A 21,840-nucleotide genomic window follows, 5' to 3' on the forward strand; every position below is an offset into this window, starting at 1 on the left:
AGTTTGGATCCAACCCTGTCTTGGCTGCTGTCCCCTTATCTGTTTCATAGTATCTCTTGAGAACCCTCTGCAGAATACATGTGCCCTGTTCAGCTGCCCTTTTCCTGCACAGTTGCAACTGATGTACCCTAATAATCAAGTGGCCCTTTTATTATGCAAGAAGATCTGCATCCAGTTGTTCCATTCTATACTCACAGCAACTGTCTGGGTGAGATTAGACTGAGGAACTTGCTCAAAGCCACACAAAGGAGCTTAGTGGGTGATGAACCCAATTCTTCCTAGTTCAGGTCTACCATCTAGCCCTACAATAACAGAGCAAACTAAAACCCCTTTTTGCCAGGCTGCCAGGGTGGATGGCTAGATTGGGCAGAAGTGTTGCTCTCCCCAGCCCTGCCAGCTTCACCCTAGAGAGTGACACCAGCATCACTCCTACAGTTCAGAGTTTGGCGTTCCACCTGCTGAGTGGATGGCAGCAGTGGATAGCCCTGGAATGGGGCGTTCTTGGGCCACAGGGAGGAGCTGGGTCAGTCGCAGATCTCTTGAACCCTGAGCCAGCCCCACAACTATCACATTAGGTTCAAACTGGGTCCAGTTGCTAGGCCATTTCCAGGCTGGCACAGTGCTCTGCCTGTCCCTCACCCTTACCTTCTGATCCAGCATGCTTGGCAGGGCTACAGATGACCCTGCTGCTCCAGGTAGCAGCTGGGGTTAAGACTGAACCCCAGTGCTTTATCATACAAGAGCCTGTGAAACCAAAATATCAAGTGGCTGGTTCAGATGACCAGTTGGTTCCCACTCACTGGGCAGCCACTGATCCTGAATAAATTGAAATTCAGTACCGCTGTGTGTTGGGCTAACATGCCATAAGTTAGCCCATCATTTGAGGTGGCGATGTGGCTGCAGGGCTTGTGTTCTCACCTTGTGCATGGTTGCCTAGGTGGAAGCCATGGAGTATTACACCAAACTGGAGGAGAAGCTGAAGGAGGACTACAAGAAGGAAAAGGAAAAGGTGAACGAGAAGCCGTTGGGCATGGCCTTTGTCACTTTCCACAACGAGGCCATTACAGCCATGTGAGTGCCGGGAGCACAGGGTGATGGGGAAGAATCATTTTGATGGCTGGGAGGGAGGGAGGGAGAACATTTTCCAGAAAAAGGCAACTTGGGTGTCGTTTTAAACCAAGATGGTGGATGGAAACTTTTAAAACTATTAATTTTAAGCACTTACTTCAAAACTGCCTGTCTTATTCAAAGACAGAGTTTTAGTTGTGACTAGTAAAGTAGCTGAGTGAGGCAATAGCTACTGCCACATTGCAGAGACTTGAGAAGGCCTCTGGCCCTCCTCCAGGGAAGCTTCATCTGTCCTCTTCTCCTCCTCCTTTTCTTCTACTAGACACAATGGCTATGTTCTGTCGGTGCTCTCATGCCTCTGAATCTCGGTTGCTAGGAATCACAGGTGGGCAGGCTGCTCTTGGGCTCAGGTCCCACAGGCCTCTGCTTGGCCACTGTGAGAACAGGATGCTGGGCTATAGATTGTGCCACTGACTCAGCAGACTTGCCTTACGTTCTGATGTTCTTCTTCCTGCAGAATCCTTAAGGACTTCAACGTGTGCAAGTGCCAGGGCTGCAAGTGCCGTGGGGAACCCAAGGCCTCATCCTGCAGCGAGTCCCTCCATGTCTCCAACTGGGCAGTCTCATATGCGCCTGACCCTCAGAATATTTACTGGTAAACAAAATGGTGCCTCTCTGTGGCCTAAACTGGGAATTTGCCATCCTGGCACCATGCTTTGTGCAGGACTCTTTCTGGACTGCATGGATGCCAGAGCGAGAGATGCTTCTCCATAGGCTTGTTGTTAAGGTAGCCATTGGTAGCAGAGTGTTTTTAAAGGGGATGCAGCCACATGAGGACTGGATGCCACAAGGTTTTCCAAAAGCCCCTCCGGTCCAGTGTCTCCAGTGTTGGGTTCTGCCACCCTTAAAGTTTGGTTCTTCTCTTTGTCTCTCCTTCAGGGAACACCTGTCCATTCGTGGCTTCATTTGGTGGTTCCGCTGCCTGATCATCAATGTGGTGCTCTTCATCCTGCTCTTCTTCCTCACCACTCCTGCCATCATCATCACCACTATGGACAAGTTCAATGTCACCAAGCCTGTTGAGTACTTGAATGTAAGACCTTGACCCGAGAGATTTGGAACTTCCCTTCTCTCTTTAGCTCCATGACACAGGAGGGGAACGGCCTTTGAAAAGTGGCTATTTCCCTTCATATTCAGTAGGATTAAGCCCAGCCTCATGAGCCCAGCCCTCTGTGGTTTTGTGGAAACAGAGCAGGAGCAAATTATATTCATGTAGCTATCACTGCACTGTTTGTGTCCTCATGCTGTCAGTGAGGTTGCAAGGAGAAATGACGAGTGTGTGTGTGTGTGTGTGTGAGAGAGAGAGAGAGAGAGGGAGGGAGAGAGAGAGAGAGAGAGAGAGAGAGAGAGAGAGAGAGAGAGAGAGAGAGAGAGAACACCTTTGATAGCATAGAACAAGTACATACTTTTAACCTGTGAATAAAAATTCATGGTACTATGTATTTTTGAAACTTAAGTTCATTCCTTCTGGTTCCCTGTATAATTTTAGGTGCTATAATTACATTCCTTAATGTAATTGTGATAGCTTGACTTGAGGTAGCAGCCTCTGAGGTCCATGTATTATGGGACTGTGGGACCATATAACATCTGGCTCAAGTGATGATGTTATCTGTTGGATCTCAAAGATGTAATTCCACTAGTGGTCAGTGTTTAGAAACTACTACTTTTAAATTAACTTTGTCTAATTTCGTTTGCACAAATGAAAGGGAAATTATTGACTCAAACCAATCTAGCAAGACCGGTGGTATTGAAATGGTGTGTGTTCATGCTCAACAGCAAATGACACATTACCAACCAGTTGCCGGCTAAATCAGCTTATATAACTAAACAGATCTAGCTGTGTGTGTGTTCTTTAATGGCACTCCCCTGTGTGATGTTGCCAGTCATTTGTTGAAATTTAAATTAATTAAACTGGCCTTAGGAATTCTGCCGGCCAGTTTCTCCAAGTTAAATACAACCATGCATTTACAGTACTGAGGCTCATTAAATAAAAATAACTACAAGTTTCTCCTCAAGTAGTTTGTGGGAGATCTGAACTGACTTGTACTGAGTGTGCAATACTTGAATCAGATAACAAAGAATCCTTCTGCTTTTAAGATAATGAATATTTGTATAAACTTGGCTTATCTGTTAGTATACTGGTTCTTAAAATATGGGGTGGACTCATCCTAGTCAGACATGGTTCTGGGGCATGAAATAGTAAGTGCTTTCATCTTTGCCAAGAGAGCATCCTGGGTGCATTGAATACTCCTGGTGTTTCAAATGGTGTTAATTCACCTGGCAGAAGACTCTTTCACTGGTATGCTTTGGATTTGTGGGGATCACAGCAGCCTCACCCATTCTCTTCCCAATGTAATTCGGAACAGAGTTCAGAAAAAGCTGCTGCTTTGTTCCTATTCTCTTTTCCTGTGCCTGGTTTTAGGAGGAGTTCAAAGATCTCTTACGCTATTTCACATGTATCCCAAACCACAAATCCTGGCCTGCAGTGGCAGGCAGTAGACACACACTTGTGTGCAAATATCTTTGCATGCTTACCTACAGAATTGATTGTTCAAGCTGTGTTGTATAGGGGGACAGAAAGCAGAGTAAGCTTTGAATTCAAGAGTTGTGAGAAACACAGGGCTGGCAGCTACAACTGGACTAACATAGATAGGCAGGTCAGGAAACACACTCATTCCAAAACAGACTAGTAATAATCTCTCAAGAAAAGAACATCATGCTGTAATATCAATATTGGATTTATATATTTCACACACATACACGTGTTATGATAACATACAACCAACTTAGCCAACCTAGTGCTCTGCCATTGCACACTTTGTATTCTTGGTTGCTATATATTATTCAGAGCAAGTGACTGATTGTTTCTTTTTCTTTCTCTTTCCAGAATCCCATCATTACCCAGTTCTTCCCCACCCTGCTGCTGTGGGCCTTTTCTGCTCTGCTTCCCACAATTGTGTACTATTCGGCATTCTTTGAAGCCCACTGGACCAGGTAAAATGGGGAGATTGTCTCTGCCTGCCTGAGAGCTGAACTACTCAGAATCTCTGCTCAGGCCCAGCTGCACTGCACTAAGATTTGATTTCTATGGACTTCATGTTTCTTCTTTTAGCAAACTTTAGAAAAAACTTCATGCTTCTTCAAATCCCATGAATCCCTACTGAGGAAAATAATAAAAGGCAAAAATATATTGTTCCAAGTTCTTGTTTTTGCAACCAGTGTTCTTCTCTGATATGTATTTTATTCCTAGAGTTCTACAGTATTAATCTAACAGTATATTGCAAACTAACTTGAGAGCCATTATAGGATGGAAATATGGTGTATACATTTAAAATATTAAATCAAGGAGGCCTTGCCAGCCCTTATTCACATGTTATGTTATGTATACCTTAATCTGTACCTCAGGAGGGTAGCAGCACAAGAACAAGCCTTTTCAGTGGTGGCCCCCTTGTTTGTGGAAGGCCCTCCCCAGGGAGGCATGCCTGACACCTTCAGTATCTTTTTTTAGACACCAGGCAAGGATTGTTCTCTTTTCCTGGGTTTTTGGACCTTAATTTGGAGGGGGGGGCATTTGTGGCCTCCTTTAGTGGGGCAGGATTTGTTGGTCCTGCCTTTTAATTGTTAAGCTGTGTTTTTCGGTAGCTTGGTTGCTCTTATTTGTTTTAATGTAACTAGCTTTGGGTCGCTCTTTCAGAAAAGTAACTATCACATATAATAATTAATAATAAATTATCTGTGCCACTAGGTCTGGAGAGAACAGAACAACCATGCACAAGTGCTACACTTTCCTCATCTTCATGGTATTGCTGCTGCCATCGCTGGGCTTGAGCAGGTAAAAGAAAGGTTGCTGAGTAGAAGAGAACATATCTGGGATGGATCCAAAATATCTATTCTTTCCAATGGTGGTGGCAACTTTCACCATTTCCCCCTTTCTCCTGTGTCTCTCTGGAGTGCTGCAGGGGAAAGGAGGAATTGCCAAAATCACCTCCCTGCCAAGAAACAGCACCACTGCTGAAATCTCACCCCAAATGGATGGGATCTTGCCCAAAATTGGTGCCAATGGTAGCAGCGCTTCTCTGCTGTTGGCTGTGGTGGTGGGGCTGGCAGGACATCTGCAAGCGTGCCACCTGGGGGCTTCAGCCACCTGAGGCAACAGCCTCACCCTGCCTAATGGCTGGACCGACTCTGGCTGTTGTACATCAAAGCAGTGAGGTTGAATGTCAGCTCAACATGCACACATCTCCACACCATGTATTTTCAATTCTCAAGTGTTCATGCAGTCTCTTCTTTGTTGTTTTCATTTTTAATTGAGAAATGAGAGGGTGCATTGCCGGACATCACAATAACCTCCATTCAGTGTGTATAAGATTCAAATTAGCTCAAGGAGAATTGAAAAGGTCTGTTAAAATTGGAGCTGAGGTGAAAAGCTTGGCTTCAGTCATTGGGATAGTAAGGCTACAGTCCTGGGCCTACTCACCTTGGAGTAAGCAATGAATGTAGTGGAGTACACACATAGAGAATTTTGCTGAATATTACCTTGAATGAGGCCTGCTTTCTCAGCTTCAGCTCCCTATCTCTAAAAAGAAATATTGAATGGCCTACTTGTGGGATCTTGTGAATGGAAAGCGTGTGTGTATGCATATCTCCACACTAAAGTAAAACAAATAGGATTAATTATTATAATAATACAATTTGTAACAAAATGAGTATCAGAAATATGAGAAATGATTCCTTTGAAGTCTAAGTATCCTTTATTTTTGAAAAAAAGTAAGTTACTTTAAAACAACACTAGAAGGCCAGCATATCTAAAATGCTTATTTTTTTGTTGTCTGCTTGTAATACATGCTTTGTTTTCTTAAGTGGCTGTATAGTATAGGCGGATTTGCTTCTATAAATGTAACCTCCGCTAGAACTGCATTAGTAATAAGACCCAGTAAATGCAAAAATAAATTAATAATGGTTCCATTGCCCCATCCTTGGCCTAAAAGAATGGAAGCATCTTTTGTTCTGCTATCGATCTCTTTTAAATCAATGCTTTTAAAGCGATCCCTATATAAATATAATGCCAGTGTGGTGTCAGGAACTTATCTGAGGAGGGAGAGAAAGAATACACAATAAGAAACTGGGTTGGGTTGTTTAATGTGGCCTAGAGCTTTTTCTTGGTCATGGTCTGAGACAGAGGGCTGGCCTTAGATGGACTGGGGCCTTGACCCAGCATAGCAAATAGAGCCTCATGAGAAGTTTGCTAACACTGCAGTTGCATCCCAAGTGCCTCTTGGTAATAATTACTCTGCACTCTTTGTGTGCTTCTCTTTCTAGTCTGGATGTATTTTTCCGCTGGCTGTTTGACAAAAAGTTCCTGGCAGAGGCTGCTGTGAGATTTGAGTAAGTAAAGCCTTAAGAGGAGGGAAGTGCATGGTTTGGTGCCATGCCTGCTGTGGCGCAAATCTCTGCTTCTCACAATCTTCTCCTCCCACCACTTCCTGCTTCCCTTGGTAGGCCACTGCCCGATAACATCAAGCCATTTAAGAATCTGCCATATGCTGTAGAAAACTTATCCTTCAATGCTCCTAGTTGCCATATTTCCTTAAATTACCTACTGTGTAGCCTGTGAAGAAGACAAAGCTTTATTTTCTTTGTGAAGGTGGGACACAGAGACCATACTAACAGAGACACACCTACCAGGGTTGGGGAATAAAGGGAAACCACTGTATGTGAACCAACTAGGTAACACAGGTGGATGTAGGCGTCACAGGTGTGTTAGACAGCTAATAGTCCCTAATTGGTGGTTCAGGCAGTGGGGACATCCTACACAAGGAGAAAATGACTCAGATGAAGTAGTCAAGGGCATCAGTATATCCACATCTGACCCAAAATTTACTACCCGTCTTCCATTCTGTTAATCCCCATGCTACATTCCATTTGCTTTCCTGGTTGGGAAGCTTTTTTCTATTACCCTCCTTTCTCTTTCCCAGGTGTGTGTTCTTGCCAGACAACGGGGCCTTCTTTGTGAACTACGTTATTGCCTCTGCCTTCATTGGGAATGCCATGGACTTGCTGCGCATCCCCGGCCTCCTGATGTACATGATTCGCCTCTGCCTTGCCCGCTCAGCTGCTGAACGCAAGAATGTCAAACGGGTACGTGGCTCATGCCAGCAAGAGTTGGTCCAGTCACAAAACTAAGGACAAAACTGGAACCAGACGTCATAAGGGGATGTTTGACTGCTGCCTGGAGTGACCCACAGACAACGATTGTCTAAAGGTTTCAAAACAGTGGTGCTTTGAAGACAATTTGGGAGGTTCTTTTGCCTTGTAGTGTTAAAAAAACAACAACATGGAGTTAAGACCCAAAATAAATCATATCTAGGGCTGTCAACCTATCAAATAAATATTAAATTTATTATATGCTCTGTAGTCAATTAATCAAATTTGCATATGGATTTTTAAAAATTGGTTCTGGAACTAAAAGCATCCTTTTTTATTTTAGATTATATATTCATGTGTCATAGCAAGCATTATCTTAGGGGAGACATTTTTGCTGCGTGTAAGAGAGTTTTATTTTAACCTGCCTGCTTAATCAGGGATAACTTTTCTATTCAAAAGGTCTCCCCCACCTCATCTTAATTAAATGTTGCAACCCAAATTATATCCTGTAGATCCTTCTGTTGAGCTCCTAGATGCTTGAATTTATTTTATTCAGAAAACTTGCACAAGTATTCCACAATCTGGGCGCAGTCACTATGAAGGCCCTCACTCTCACCCCCACTCCCCACCCCAAATAGCCAGACTCCCAGGCGACCTTAAGCCAAGGCCACATTGGATTGACATACTGAAGTGATTGCACCTTGCCTGTTTCCATAGAACTTAGGGAGCCCAACTTCTAGTACCATCTTGGTGTGAGTGCCTCACTGTGAATCTGTGGACAAGTGGACTTGTGAAAATCATGGCTTGTTTTGACACACATCCAGAATATAGTCATGTGGGCTCCCCACTCAGACAATTCATGTGTATGTCAACAAGATCTCTGTTTTTGTTCCTCTTGCCTTTCAGCATCAGGCCTATGAGTTCCAGTTTGGGGCCGCTTATGCCTGGATGATGTGTGTCTTCACTGTGGTAATGACCTACAGTATCACCTGCCCCATCATTGTCCCGTTTGGTAGGTACCACAACATCTCCTTGGTCTTCCTTTGCCGAGCACAGGCATGGCCAAACTTGGCCCTCCAGATGTTTTGGGACGACAACTCCCGTCATCCCTAGCTAACAGGACCAGTGGTCAGGGATGATGGGAATTGTCATCTCAAAACATCTGGAGGGCCAAAACATCTGGCCTAGCAGGTTTTAAATACACCAAATACTTAAAGGCAGCAGACATAGATATATTCACAATGGTTTTTGTGTCGATTCATTCCAGTGAGCTTCTTATGATGACACCAGGGTGATAACATAGCAACTGACTCTAATCTTGTGAGCTGTGGGTTCAAGGTAGATTGAATGAGATTTGCAAGCTCCCATTTTGTGATTCATTTTCTGCTGGAAGCTTAGGGCAGGTACAGCATTGAGGTTAGCACTGTCGGCCTGAGGTGCCCCACCATCCAACTTCCCCTCTGTTTACTTTAGGCAAGTAAGTAACAGAGGCAGCAAGATAGTGTAGCCAACAATGCAGACACCGTTTCAGGGGGCAGGACCCTATCTCTGGGACCCCAATGTAGTACTGCTCCAAAGATATCCTATACTGGACCTCCCCAAAGCATTGTGGGAGAATTAAAACAATGGCTATCATGAGCAGTGCTTAATCTGCTGGCTATACTGGCATTTTTGGTATCTGCCTGCTTCAAGGTAAAGGGAGTAGAACAGAACTGCTGTCTCCTGGGGCCATTTTGGTAGCTTCTCTACCACCACCTGAGGCAGATTTTCTCTCACTACCACCCAAACAAGGGGTGTTTTTATCAGCTCCACTGCTGCCCAAGGAAGGGACATCTTCTGCCACTGCCAAGGGAAGGACTTCATTGCCACTGAAGAGCTTGTGTTGTGGGGTCTAATAAGGACCCCTCCAAAGCTGGCACCAGTCCTGGCTGAAGAATTTGTTTTGGTGACCCAGCAAAGTTGTGGCTAAGTAGGTAATTTTTTCAGGCTTCCTCCATTCCTCCAGAAACAAGGAAGCTGCCAAATGAAGCATTGGTTTCTCAAATGTCTGATGCCTGTAGAAGCTGTTTAGGAGGCACCTAACACGTGGAAATAATTAATAAGTAAAGCTGCTGTTCATTCAGCCTTCCAGCTGATTGCTCCATCCCTCCCCATTCTGTTAGGCCTGATGTATATGCTACTGAAGCACCTGGTGGACAGGTACAACCTCTATTATGCCTACCTGCCTGCCAAGCTGGATAAAAAGATCCATTCAGGGGCTGTGAACCAGGTGGTGGCAGCACCTATCCTCTGCCTCTTTTGGCTCCTTTTCTTCTCCACCGTGCGCACAGGTAAGCAGATTCTTTTACGTCCAGTCTGATTTGCTAACGTCTGCCTTTATAATAAATATAGAAGGGCTTTCAGTGAGACATTGATGCCCAAGGTTCAAGAAGCATGCTGAGCAGCTGCTCCACAAGCAGTGCAGATGGAACCACCTTCTGATCATTAGAAAGTGCAGTTAAATGAGTTAATTGTGTTAATCTGGAGCAGATATGGGGAACTTGCAAGATCAGGTACGTTCAGTCCCAGGACCCATTTTTAAGTAAAACATGCATTAGGGGACCCATATCTTAATCTTTTACCATATACAGTATTTGCATTGTGGTAGCGCTCCTGTTGTGACCCACTTTGGATCAGGTTGCTCTAGACCAGTGCTCTAGATTTCCCCGGCCATCAGCTCCCATCATCCCTTCCTATTGGCCAAGCTTGCTGTGGATTATGGGAGATGGATTCCAACAAGGTCTGGAGTGGCCATGGGTGGAATTCACTGTGTTGAAGAGATAGCAAAAGCCCTGTGTATCGTCACTGTGATGTTTAAGAGATTGCAGGTGGCAGCTCCATACCATGGAACACGGTCCCAAATGGCCAACTTGAGGGCTTCAAAAGAGGATGAGACAGATTCACAGAGGATAAGGCTATCAATGGCTCCTAGCCATGATGGCTGGGCTCTGCTTTGATGGCCAGAGGTAGTAGTGCTTCTGAATACCGGTTGCTGGAAACCACAGGTGCCAAGAGGGCTGTTGTGTTTGGGTCCTGCTTGTGGACTTTCCACCGGCATTTGGTTGGCCACTGTGAGAACAGGATGCCTGGACTAGATGGTCCAGTAGCCTGACCCAGCAGGCTCTTCTTATGTCAAAATGTGGCCTGTGAGGGGTGGGAGAGATAACAATCTGGCCCTCTGGAGTAAAAATAAATAAATATTCCCCACCCCAATCTATTGTTTCTTCATGGGCTACTGCCTCCATTTTGCTCCTTCTGAATGGGAACCTATGACCTGACACAAAGCAATGTCACTTGGAGCCACCTCTGCCCACAAAACGTCACTTCTGTAACATAAGAGCCCACCCTGGCCGTCATGGGGACCTGTGTTGCCACACATAACCATTGTATAGCCACTCTGGAGTGCCACAACAGATGATAAAGATGAAAGGATCTTATTTCCCATCTTGGTTACACACACACACACACACCCCACGATTGCTGTTCAAAATGGTGAATGTTGGGTGAGTGTGGAGGGGGTAGAATGCCTAGCTGAAGGTGGCCATGCTTCAGCAGAGAAGTGGCTTGCCCTGTTCTTTAGGTCAGCAGCTATAATGAGAGAGGACCAAGGCCTAAAGTAAAGCCCCCGGAGCGAAGAGCAAAGGCAGAGAAAAGAGAAGGTATATACTTGGCAACCTTGACAGAGGTTATTTTGCATTCCTCAGGGTTCCTGGCTCTCACGTCCATGTTCACCTTCGTGGTTCTCGTCATCACCATCGTGATCTGCTTGTGTCATGTCTGCTTTGGACACTTCAAATACCTCAGTGCTCACAATTACAAGGTAATTATAGTGGAAGGGCGTTTTCAGGGCAACTGAAAGGGTTGTGTGGTGACTTCTCCTAAGAACTGCTTCATGTGTTTCCCTAGAGAGATTTGGGAAGGGGGCAGAATCCCAGGCACACCTGTGTGTTGAAGAGATGGGGAAAGCCCTGTGTACACTTGTATACACATATGAAGACAGTGGGCTTGCCTCTTGTGCCTCAACATGTGTACCCACAATTGGAGAAGCATCCTGCAAGAGGCAGACTCCATTCTGAGATGAAAAAAGACCACCTCCTAATCCTTTGTTTTTTGTCTTGGTCTTTCTGCCCTCACTGCATGTCTCAGCCACTTTAGGAGCTATGTGGGGGCTGAACCAATTCCGTGGTCCCTCCCCACAGAAGGAAAGCCCTGGCAGGGGAAAGCAGCCCCTCGCTGTTCTTCCATTTTCAGGAGCCATGTGAGAAGAAACTGTGAAGAAGTAGCTTCCATAGTGATGCAGATACATGGAACTTGGCCCTTCAAAGTTTTATTGCTGTGGAGGCTCAGAGCTTCTTTCTGCTCCTCTTCCACATGCAGCTCTTGCACATAGCTGTCAACATTTCCCTTTTTTTAAGGGAAATCCCCTTATTCTGAATAGGATTCCTAGCAAGAAAAGGGAAAAGTTGACAGCTATGCTCCTGCAGTGATTACCACCACCGGCACCATTCTGATTGCATCATGTAGAAACATTCCCGCAGGGCAGGCAGGTCCAGAACTGGCAAGCTGCTGCCTTTGCTGTTTGGTTTCCTGCCACGCATGCTTCTGTCTTCCAGATCGACCACACAGAGGTGGATGCTGTAGATGGGAGGGAGAATGGACGGCCCGCTGCCAGCCACCCGCCAGCTCCAAAATCAGCTGTGAGTCTCCGGCTCCTCCGCTTGCCTTCTGCAACGTCGGATATTCTGTGCCCTCTTATGTCTGAGTTTGGGGAGGAGGAGGAGGAGGAGGAGGAGGGAGAGGCCTTTGCAGATTTCCTATCAGGCCCCCACCTTTTTGGCTGTACACGAGCAGCATCCACGGAGCATGGGCAGAAAACAGGCCTCTCTGTTACTGGCCCTTTCTGAGATGATGGACCGGCAACCTCATTCTGCCCCTCCCCCAGTGCTGTTTGTTCACTTTCTGCCTCTGTCTCTCAGCTTGGACAGTGAAGCCAGACTGGTCAGTGCCCCTTTCTCTTCTGCTTTCTGGCTCCTAACGCATCAGCATGCTCTGTGAGCGCTGCAGAAAGAGCTGCGGCTGTCATTTCCCAATGCAAGTTAGTTTTGAGTGGGACAGGAATCTTTAATTCATTCAAGGCTTTGTGAGTCACCCCTTTCCCTGCACCCCAAGTTGCCCGAGGTCCAAACTGTCTGCAGACAAGCACTGTGGAGATGTCAAAGGCTGCAGTCACACCATAGAGAGCACAAAAGAGCAGCTCCAGAGCCAAATCCTAAGTATTAGCTTAATTGGGGGCAGGGAGGAAACACACACTGAAAACAAGTGGATTGGTTACCCTAAAAATATAGAAAATAGAGGAAGCCTGTATTATTATCATCCTCATCCTCATCCATTTAACACAGCATTTTAGTTGTGCCAAAATTATTTACAATCTTTCACTCCAGTCCAGAGTCCCATGTGTGTGCACGTACAGAGCTTCTGCATGAGCCAGTTTCTCCTTTTGCTGTAAACTGGAGGAAGACAGTCCACTTGCCCATCCTCACCTTGTGTGTGTGTGTGGAGCTGCACCGTACATTGAAGTGAATGGTGCTTTACTGGTACACCAGAGCTCTCCTTCCTGTGAATTGGGATGTTCGCCTCTTTTTGCCCTCAAAATGTATCCAGTGAGAGAGGTCACAATTCACCTTTTTTACACACGAGGAGCTAAAGCTGAGCTATCTTGCTGAGACAGACCTATCTGTCGCAGATCTGAATTGCAGCCACAGTATTACCGCAAGGGGTTACTTCTATTCCTAGGGATGAAAGGCCCCTGGCAATGGGTGGTTTCTGAATAAGGCCTCAGTAGCTCCCTTCAGGCTTGCTAAAGGAGGACAGAATCCTTGATGCTAAGGCTCATGACAAGGAAACATCAGGCCCAGGCTGTGGAGGATCCTCAGTGCAGGTTTTTGAGGCTTCAGGGCTGTGTTTCTTCTACTGGATGTCTCAAGAGCCTCATGAAATTAGGGCTGAGTGCTACACCTTAGAAATACTGCCATACTATTCGAGCCTAAGCTCTGGAGTCACACAGCCCTTTTTTTCTCCTTCTCCCACCCTCATTTTGCTGTCAAACAGCTATTCCACACAATACAATTCTGTGCCAGCATGACTGCTCTTGGGCTCCCAACTGCATGGCACTTACCCATCATGCTCTGCTGCCTGAGTCCCCACAGAGAGAGGAAGAGGGTGGGGGGCTAACTGGTCCATTGTTTTATTCTTCTCTTCTTTTTATACCGGCTCTGCAGCAGAAGTACATTGCCCAAGTGCTGCAAGATTCTTCACCTGAGGGCGACCTGGCAGAGTCTGAAGAACAGGGGTCCCAGGACGAGGAGCTCATCAACCCCAACGGCATCAACGATACAGATTTCCAGTCGTGTGAGGACAGCCTGATAGAAAACGAGATCCATCATTAAGGGCGCTGGAATGCAAGAGGGGGCAGGGGGAGTCCTGTGAGCTGACGAGGCTGCTGGGCACCGGTTGTATATGTGTGCGTGAGAGGGAGTGAAAAGCTGTGTATGTGTGAGAGAGGGAGCGAGACCAAGGAAGCGGAAGAGAAGGCAGCACGAGACGAGACAGGTGGCATCCATTGCTCCTTCCTACCTACCTGGCTGCTGCATTATTGCTCCTTCCAAGATGGGGAGAGAGAACCTGTCCCGTTGCTCTCTCTGTATTCTTCTTTCTCTCTCCCTCTCTCTCTCTCTCCATCCTTTAGTATGGGAGGAGGATTTCTCTTACAAGCTGCCTACCCTGAACTCCATCTGAAACACCCTACAAACCCAAGATGGAGCAGAGGAAATGGCCTGCCTCTTTGCTCCATTGTGGCCGGGATGGGGAGCAAAAGGAAGGTGCAGCAGAACCAGGCAAAAGATTCTCCTCCTCCCAGGGAGCCTGTCCTCCCCCATTCCCTGCTCCCCTGTCTAGAATCATGAACACTAATAATGTATTAGGTCTGAAAGCAAACTGAGCTTTAATCAAGGCACTGAGTTTCCAAATGAAGAGTCGAGTGGCTTTGAACCTGGCTGGGATCAGGGATTCCAGCCAAGCGGAGCCGTTTTGTTTTTTAAAAAAAATCTGTTTATAAATCACCCTCCATGCCTGTGCATCAGTAAGCATTTCATCTCTGGTGCCCGAGGCACGACCCTATGACGACTGCGGTCTCGGCCAGCCCTTTCCACTCTGTTTCTCCAGGGATGGCTGCCAGAGCGTGGTCTCAGAGCCAGAGGGATGCTGCGTGCAGGAAAGGGCCCCTGCTACCAGGAATGCTCCTCGATGAAAGCCGCAACTGGAGAGTGCCACCCAGCAGCAGAGGCTGCCCCCGGGCAGCTGCTTGGGGCAAACGCAGCTCCAGTAGCAAGAGAGCCCCCTTGCAGGGCAAGGGGAGCGCAGGGGGATTGGCAAGGAAGATTGTCCAAGGCAGGCTGGCGGTACTTCCCTTCTCTTCCCTCCCCGCTCACAACTCAAACAATGATGGTAGTCCATGTTAAGTGAGACCCAGGGGTCTTGAAGCAGAGGTGCCGTGATTTGGGCTCTGCAGCATTTTTTTGCACTTTTGTTTTATCTTCAAAACTGACTAAAACCCAAGCCGCCCTCTTGCCCGATCTAATTTTTAGGGAGGCAGAGGAGGGAAAGATGGGTTGGTTTCCTGAAGACTGCTAGAGGGGGCAAGACCACAGGATCCCGGGCGCCATGAGGCTTCTGAGCTGGTCCAGCTGTGCCCCGGGTCCTTGCTTTTGAAGCCTCTCATGCATTTTTAGTAACCGGCAAATCGGCTCCTGTTTGATCAGGCTCCCTCACCCCAGCCCCGCTGCCTTGCATGTGACTCCAAGGAACTGCCTTATGACTCAAGGTGTCGCTGCCTCCTGAGCTTTCCTTTTCAAAGGGTTGCGAGAGAACCTTCCATCCCAGCCATTGCATCATTTGCACAGAAGGTTGGGGTTGCCCAACTCATAGGGCTCTTTTGTTTTTGTTTTGTGCTTCTGTAAGATTGGCACGAGCCAAAGGGTGGCACGGAATCCATTTCTGTGAGCACGTCGAAATCTATTCGGAAAGGTATTTCCTTCCAGCCTTCAAGGGAATGGGCAAATAGAAGGGATACAGGTGGAGCCAGGAATGGCCTTTGGGGTTGTTTTGGGGGATGTGGGGAAGCAACGAATGCCCTTTCGCTCTTGGCGAGTCTTGCCTTCAGCTGGGGACACTGGGCCTTTTGTCTAGGTTGAGTTGGTTCTTATTCTTGAGCTGAGTATCTGCACCGGACCCATTTCCCAAAACACCCAAATGAAAAGCCACACAAAAAAGAAGGCTATTTAGCTGTCTTAAATTTTCCATTCCCTTCGTCTCCACAACACTGTCCCTTCCCTGCTGTAAGCAGTCCTTGAGGGATGCTGCCAGTGTTACACAGAAGCAGAGACCAAGAGACCAACCCGCCCTTCAAAGAGGAAGTAGGTGCAATTCGCTGTCTTTGTTCTTCCAGCCAGGGACCTGAAGCGTTTTCAAAGATGGGACTAAATGTCTCGATCGCTTTTAACACTGGGCAGGGCTGTGGAGCGGGGGCTGATCCACCTCCATGGGGGAAAGCAAGAGAGCTGAAGCGCAGGAACACAAGATGCCGTCACGATTGTGCAGAGTCACGGACAGTCACGAGTGCAGCCGAGAGAAGCCCTTTGCTTCCCGCTTCTTGACTTAGGAACCCCAGAAAACGGGGAGAAGGAGCTGGACTTTGTACTCCATTCTGGGAGGAGACACATGAGTTTGAGGAGGAGCCCAGTTCACCCTTGGGAGCTGGGCCATAGCTTGGGGGGGGGAGTGTCCAGGAGTTGGGGGAAGGGGGGAGGAGCCTGTGTTCAAAGTGACCCTTATTCCTCCCCCACCATGATCATCACCGCCGCCACACTGCTGCTGGAATGCATGTGGGTTTTATTTTAATTGTTTAAGGATGTTTTTCTTGGATACTGTCTAGAAATAGTATGTGTTCCATGCCAGGGTTTCCTGTCCACACCTGTGCTGGTCCCTTGGCACCATATTCCTAAGCCCAGCCACCACTGCCCTATCTGCATCGGCCCCACAACCTCAACTTGGGATGACTGGGATGGCCCTGGGATCTCCCTGTACATACAGCTGCAGCGCAGGGCTGGCCTATGCTGGTGATGGATGGATGTGTTGGGTGCGGACCACTGGTGCCCCCCCTTGCAGGGAGCTGTGTTCTAACTGGCACTGTGTCTGTGTAGAGATGTGTATAATACCCTGTATATATTTGTGTAAAAAAAAGGAGAAGAAAAAAAACAGGAACTTATCATATTTCTAGTCTCTGTGTGTGTGCATTTGGGGAGTGGTGTAACGGGGACGGGGAGTGGGGGGAGAGACCAGCCTGCTACTTGGGGGGAAATGAATGCTAGCAGATAATATCAGAATTCAAGGTGTGTTTACATTCCCATTTACTGTGGCTGGTGATTATCTTTTTCCACAAAGTCTTCAAGAATAGCATCATCTGGATAGAAAAGAAGATATACGAAATTCTTTCTAAGTGGAGGGTCACTGTAGATCTTTACAAAGCAAAAAGGGGCATTGGTAAGGGCCACCTGAATGCTGTTAAGTTATAATTAGCCCTGTTTAAGTGAAGCAGGTTGATTAATTGGGAGAAATCTGCCCCAAATTTTGGGAGGGGAGACATCATAGAAACATGGGAAGCTGCCTTATAACAAGTCAAGTCAGAATTTTCTACAACAGTAGTGGGGCAGAACCTGCAGCCCATAGGACTACTTAAGTCCACCAGGCCTTGCCACTTGACTTGTGCTGTGGTTTGGTTCAAATCATGACCATGTTTCTATCTCCTGATGACATCGTGACAGGTAAACCTTGGGGCCCAAGTGAAAAGGAAGAACCAGAAGCATGCTCTGCTCTTCAGAGGAAGACATTTCCTTGGCAGCCTCAGCTTGACTTCAAGCCATGGTTGCCGCTACAAAACTGGAGGGTGCTCCCAATTCTTCCATTTGATCCCGAGGTTCACTGCTGGAAGCAGGCCCATGGGTGCAGCAGAAGGGTTGCTATGCCAAATAAACACTTCTCTTTCTTTGCCTTCTCTGGGCATCTGTCTACTACAACCCTAATGACAGAACATATATCCACCATTTAATTTAAAGAATGGAGCAGGCACCTTGCATCTAGAGAAGTTTATCTGCCACAGTGTTGATGAGCTTGACCAGGACTTCCCAGGGTGTGGAAATCTCTTGTGCCCATCTCCACGTCTCAGCCTGTCAGTCACTTGGTGCTACAAACTACTGTAGAGTGCTCTGTGCGGTGCAACCCTTGAGTTGGTTCAGAAGCTGCAGCAGAATTCTACAGCTGGGATGGCTGCTACTATCCAAGGTCTATTAGTTTAGAAAGCCCTAAAGAATATAAAGCCCTTAACAACTTGGGACCAGTGTACCAACAAGATCGCCTTGCCCACTAGACCGCTTCAATTGGTGGGCACCACATAACACCCATTCCACACTTGTAGGAACCTGATTGTTTAGTGTGGCAGCAACTCCACTTTGGAACTTCCTGCCTATTGAGGTCAAGCAGTACTTCACTGTACTCTTTCTGGCAGCTGCTAAAAGCATTCCTGTTTAGGCAGCCCACTCAGATGTTTAGAAAGTCAAGGTAATTTTAAATCTGTTTTTAGTATTTTAGCTTTTGTATGTTTTTAAGTGTGGCTCAAATTTTTGGGGTTTTTTTTTTAGTTTTTTGTTTTGTTTTAACAATCAAGTCATGTAAAGAGAAAGAAAGAAAGAAAGAAAGAAAGAAAGAAAGAAAGAAAGAAAGAAAGATCTGGGGCCAATGAGCAGGATACTTCAGCGACTAACAGCCTACCACTCTGAAAGTTGCAGAGCAATGAAGCCACAATAAAATGAGTAAAGCGAATCGCGAAAGGATTTCGCTTATAAAAATACCCATTGAAACAGCAATGTATTTTAACTATCGAGGGAGCCATACTTACCGTATGCCCGCCTCTGTAGGCGCATCCCGGACTAAGTAATGCCCGGGATGCGCCAACAGAGGGAGCTCGCGAGTTTCGAAAAACTGATACGTTTCGCCAAGAGCCGACGCTCCGGTCCCGTTTGCCCACCGAGATTCCGCAGCCTGGGCGGGGCGGCGGCTCTTTAGGGGCCCAACCTGAAGCTGGTTACGGGCCAATCGAGTAAAACTTGCGGAGTCACGGCAGCTCTTGCACCGCACGCTGAGTCATGGCGGGGGGCGGGGGCGGCAAGCGGCAAATTCTACAATTAAAGGCGCTGGGTCTCCAGCTCGCCGGCAAGCCAAGCTTCTCTTGCCCGCCCCAAACTGAGCACGGAAGCTCTCCAAACCGAGCCGGAGGGGCGAGTGATCTTTTCGAGGGTTCAGCTCATTGGCGAGGAAAAGGCACTTTGCACATGCCTCGCTCGGAGCCGCTGCCACGTTACTCCAAGCATCTCAGCCCCCACCACTGCGGGAAACTAGTTCCGGGGCTAAGCCCGAGACGCAACGAAACCCTGAGTGGCAGCTGCTTCCCCGCCCCGTCGGTCTGGGTGTGGCGGCGGCGCGGCCAGCATAGCTGAGGCCTGACTCAGAGAGCGGGGCTGCGGCTCCAGAAAGACGCAGTGGATCCGGGCCTTTGACTAGGAGGAGGAGGAGGGCTCTCAGACGCCGAAGTTTGTTGCTTCCGGGCTTATTAGCTCATGGTTTGCCTTCGACGTGCCCCCAAAGCACACACACATCTGAAATGCGGGCTAACCGAAGTGCAATCTCTGTACAACTGCCCACTGTGCCCATCATTGATAAAGCAACACAATGCACACATGCAATTGTCATTGTTTCTGAAAAGATACTTAAGTTTGTGAAATATACTCAGAGTCGCAAAGTGATTTCATGCTCTTTATTCAGCTCATAGTGGTGAGGAGGAATGAATGAAAGTCCCCTCAAGGTATCTGCTTTATATACATTATTTACACAATGGGCTGCACATGATTGGCTAATTCCGGAATTCTACTGTAAGCCAATCAGGTTGTGGATTCACTTCTATCTGGAGCATGATTGGGTGGTTCCTGCCAACCAATCATATTGCTGCATTGTTCTAGGACCAATCTGACTGCTGCATTCTGAATCCTATTGTTCTAGGACCAATCAGACTGCTGCAGTTTGGATCCTATTCAACTCAGTACATAACACCCCTCCCCTCTAAGTTCCAGTCCTGCCCGGGAGGTCGCATTCATAGTCCTCGAGGTACGCCGGTGGCCTACGTGTGCGTTGCGGCCTGGGGTGTTCCCTGGTCCGGGGTTCAGGTTCTGGCTCATGTTCCAAGGATGCTGGCTGTGATGGGCCTGTCTGGTCTGGTGCAACCGGCTCGCTCAGTCGTGGTTCTGGTTCCGGTGTCCTTTTGGCTTCGCGGGTCCTCTCTGTATTTACTGATTCTGCCTCTCCTGCTGGCCCCTCCTGCTCTATGGGCCTCACTGCCCCTCTGTTCCCTTGGGACTCCTCTGACCTTTCCTCCTCCTGGTTTTCTCCCGGGAATCGTCGCCGTATCTGGTCGCAGTGGCGGCGCCAGCATTGCCCCCCATCCGTTAGCACCTCGTACGACACAGGGCCAGTGACCCTGGTGACTGTGGCGGGTACCCATGCTGGGCCTGCCCCAAAATTCTTTGCGTACACTGGGTCCTGGGCCTCGAAGGTCCGGGGGTTCCTGCCTTCCCCCACCACTACCTCATCCTGAGCTCTATCGGGGTGAAGGCGGTCCAATCTGATTGCAAGGCGCCGACCCATTAGTAGTTCAGCGGGGCTCCGGCCAGTCGTTGAGCTGGGGGTGCTGTGTTGTGCTAGGAGGAATGTGGCAAGGCGGTACTCCCAATCCCCTTGCGTCATGCGGCGAAGGGTGTCCTTGGTGGTCCGCACCATGCGTTCTGCTTGGCCATTGGTGGCAGGGTGGAATGGCGCCGAACGGATGTGGCGGATGGCGTTCTGCGCTGTGAAGGTTTGGAATTCTCCTGACGTAAATGCAGTCCCGTTGTCTGAGACGAGAGTGTCAGGGAGCCCGTGGGTTGCAAACAGCCTGCGTAGTACCCGGATGGCTGCGGACGTAGAAGTGGACGGTACCAGTGCAACTTCCAGCCATTTGGTGTAGGAGTCCACCACTATGAAGAATGTTTTCCCCTGAAAGGGGCCAGCGAAGTCCACATGCAGGCGTGACCATGGTGCTCGGGCGGACTCCCAGGACTGGACTGGGGCCCTTGGGGGATCTGGGCGGGATTCTTGGCAGGCCTGGCAGTGTTTGACCCAGGCCTCTATCTCTCCGTCGATCCCCGGCCACCACACATAACTCCTGGCAAGGGCCTTCATTCTTACTACCCCTGGGTGTGTCTCGTGTAGGGCTGTGAGGACCCTTTTGCGGAGGGGCTGGGGAACAACGACCCTGCTTCCCCATAACAGGCACCCCTTGTGGGCTGACAGTTCATGTTTGCGGGTTGTGTAGCCGGTGAATTCTGGCCCGGGGCTGCTGCTGGGCCATCCCCTCCACACCCAGTCCAGGACGCGGGAGATGACCCTATCTTTCTTGGAATGGTGTGCAACTTCTTGTGCCTGAATGGGGCGGTCGGGAAGCAGCTCCAGGCTCATAACCTCTTGTGCAGGTGCTGGGTCGGGGCCTGTTTCCGGTAGTGGTAGCCTGCTGAGGGCGTCCGCATGGCCCATCGCCTTCCCAGGGCGGTGAATCAGTGCATACTGGTAGCTGGCAAGGAAAATTGACCACCTGAGGACACGAGGAGACAGCACTTGGGGGGTCTGCTTTTCGGAGGCAAACAAGCCAAGCAAGGGCTTGTGGTCAGTCACCACGGTGAAGGGCCGCCCGTACAAGAAATCATGGAATTTTTTTACTCCCTTCACGATTGCCAGACCCTCCTTGTCGATTTGCGAGTAGTTCCGCTCGGTTGCGTTGAGTGTCTGGGAAAAGTATGCCACCGGTACCTCTCTTCCATCCGGGAGTTGGTGTCCCAGGACAGCGCCAATGCCATAGGGTGAGGCGTCGCATGCTAGCACCACCGGCAGCCTCTCGTCGAAGTGTGCCAAGACCGAGTTTGAGACTAGCAAGTCCTTGACTGCCTGGAATGCGGCCTCCTGGCGCTGGCCCCACACCCAAGGGGCCCGCTTGTCCAGGAGTCTGTGTAGGGGCTCCGCTACCGCCGCCTTGTGGGGAAGGAAGGAATGGTAAAAGTTCAATAGTCCCAAGAAGGCCTGAAGTTCAGTCTTGTTCTTGGGCGCTGGGGCATCACAAATGGCCCGTACCTTGTCCCCAGTCGGGTGGACCCCTTCTGCGTCCACCATAAATCCCAGAAAGTCCACCTGAGGCACTCCTAGTAGACATTTTTCCCGCTTCACCTTGAGACCCGCCGTCTGGAAACGGTGCAGAACGGTGCGGAGGCGGTCCTCAAACTCCTCTGGTGTGGGCCCGGCAATCAACACATCATCGAAGAAGGGGGTGACGCCAGGAAT

At 48.5% G+C, this 21,840-nt stretch overlaps 1 protein-coding gene across 8 annotated transcripts in view; it reads left to right on the forward strand.

Moving 5' to 3' along the window:
- The window catches only part of TMEM63B (transmembrane protein 63B), a 75,559-nt gene extending 58,921 nt beyond the window's left edge, over positions 1 to 16,638 (forward strand). For 5 of the 8 annotated variants that reach the window (XM_083604492.1, XM_083604488.1, XM_083604495.1 and 2 more), the window contains 12 exons: positions 938 to 1,071; positions 1,586 to 1,723; positions 2,008 to 2,161; positions 4,016 to 4,122; positions 4,874 to 4,960; positions 6,448 to 6,513; positions 7,104 to 7,266; positions 8,179 to 8,284; positions 9,435 to 9,602; positions 11,016 to 11,131; positions 11,925 to 12,008; positions 13,590 to 16,638. In XM_083604492.1, the coding sequence (XP_083460618.1) occupies positions 938 to 1,071; positions 1,586 to 1,723; positions 2,008 to 2,161; positions 4,016 to 4,122; positions 4,874 to 4,960; positions 6,448 to 6,513; positions 7,104 to 7,266; positions 8,179 to 8,284; positions 9,435 to 9,602; positions 11,016 to 11,131; positions 11,925 to 12,008; positions 13,590 to 13,757 (1,491 nt within the window). In that variant the 3' untranslated portion in view covers positions 13,758 to 16,638. The remainder of the gene's footprint in view (positions 1 to 937; positions 1,072 to 1,585; positions 1,724 to 2,007; positions 2,162 to 4,015; positions 4,123 to 4,873; positions 4,961 to 6,447; positions 6,514 to 7,103; positions 7,267 to 8,178; positions 8,285 to 9,434; positions 9,603 to 11,015; positions 11,132 to 11,924; positions 12,009 to 13,589) is intronic. The other 3 variants (XM_083604490.1, XM_083604494.1, XM_083604491.1) reach the window with 1 other exon arrangement.
- The last annotated feature ends 5,202 nt before the right edge of the window (positions 16,639 to 21,840 follow it).

This window comes from Podarcis filfolensis (genome assembly GCF_964270895.1).
Source record: "Podarcis filfolensis genome assembly, chromosome: 3".
Taxonomy (NCBI): domain Eukaryota; kingdom Metazoa; phylum Chordata; class Lepidosauria; order Squamata; family Lacertidae; genus Podarcis; species Podarcis filfolensis.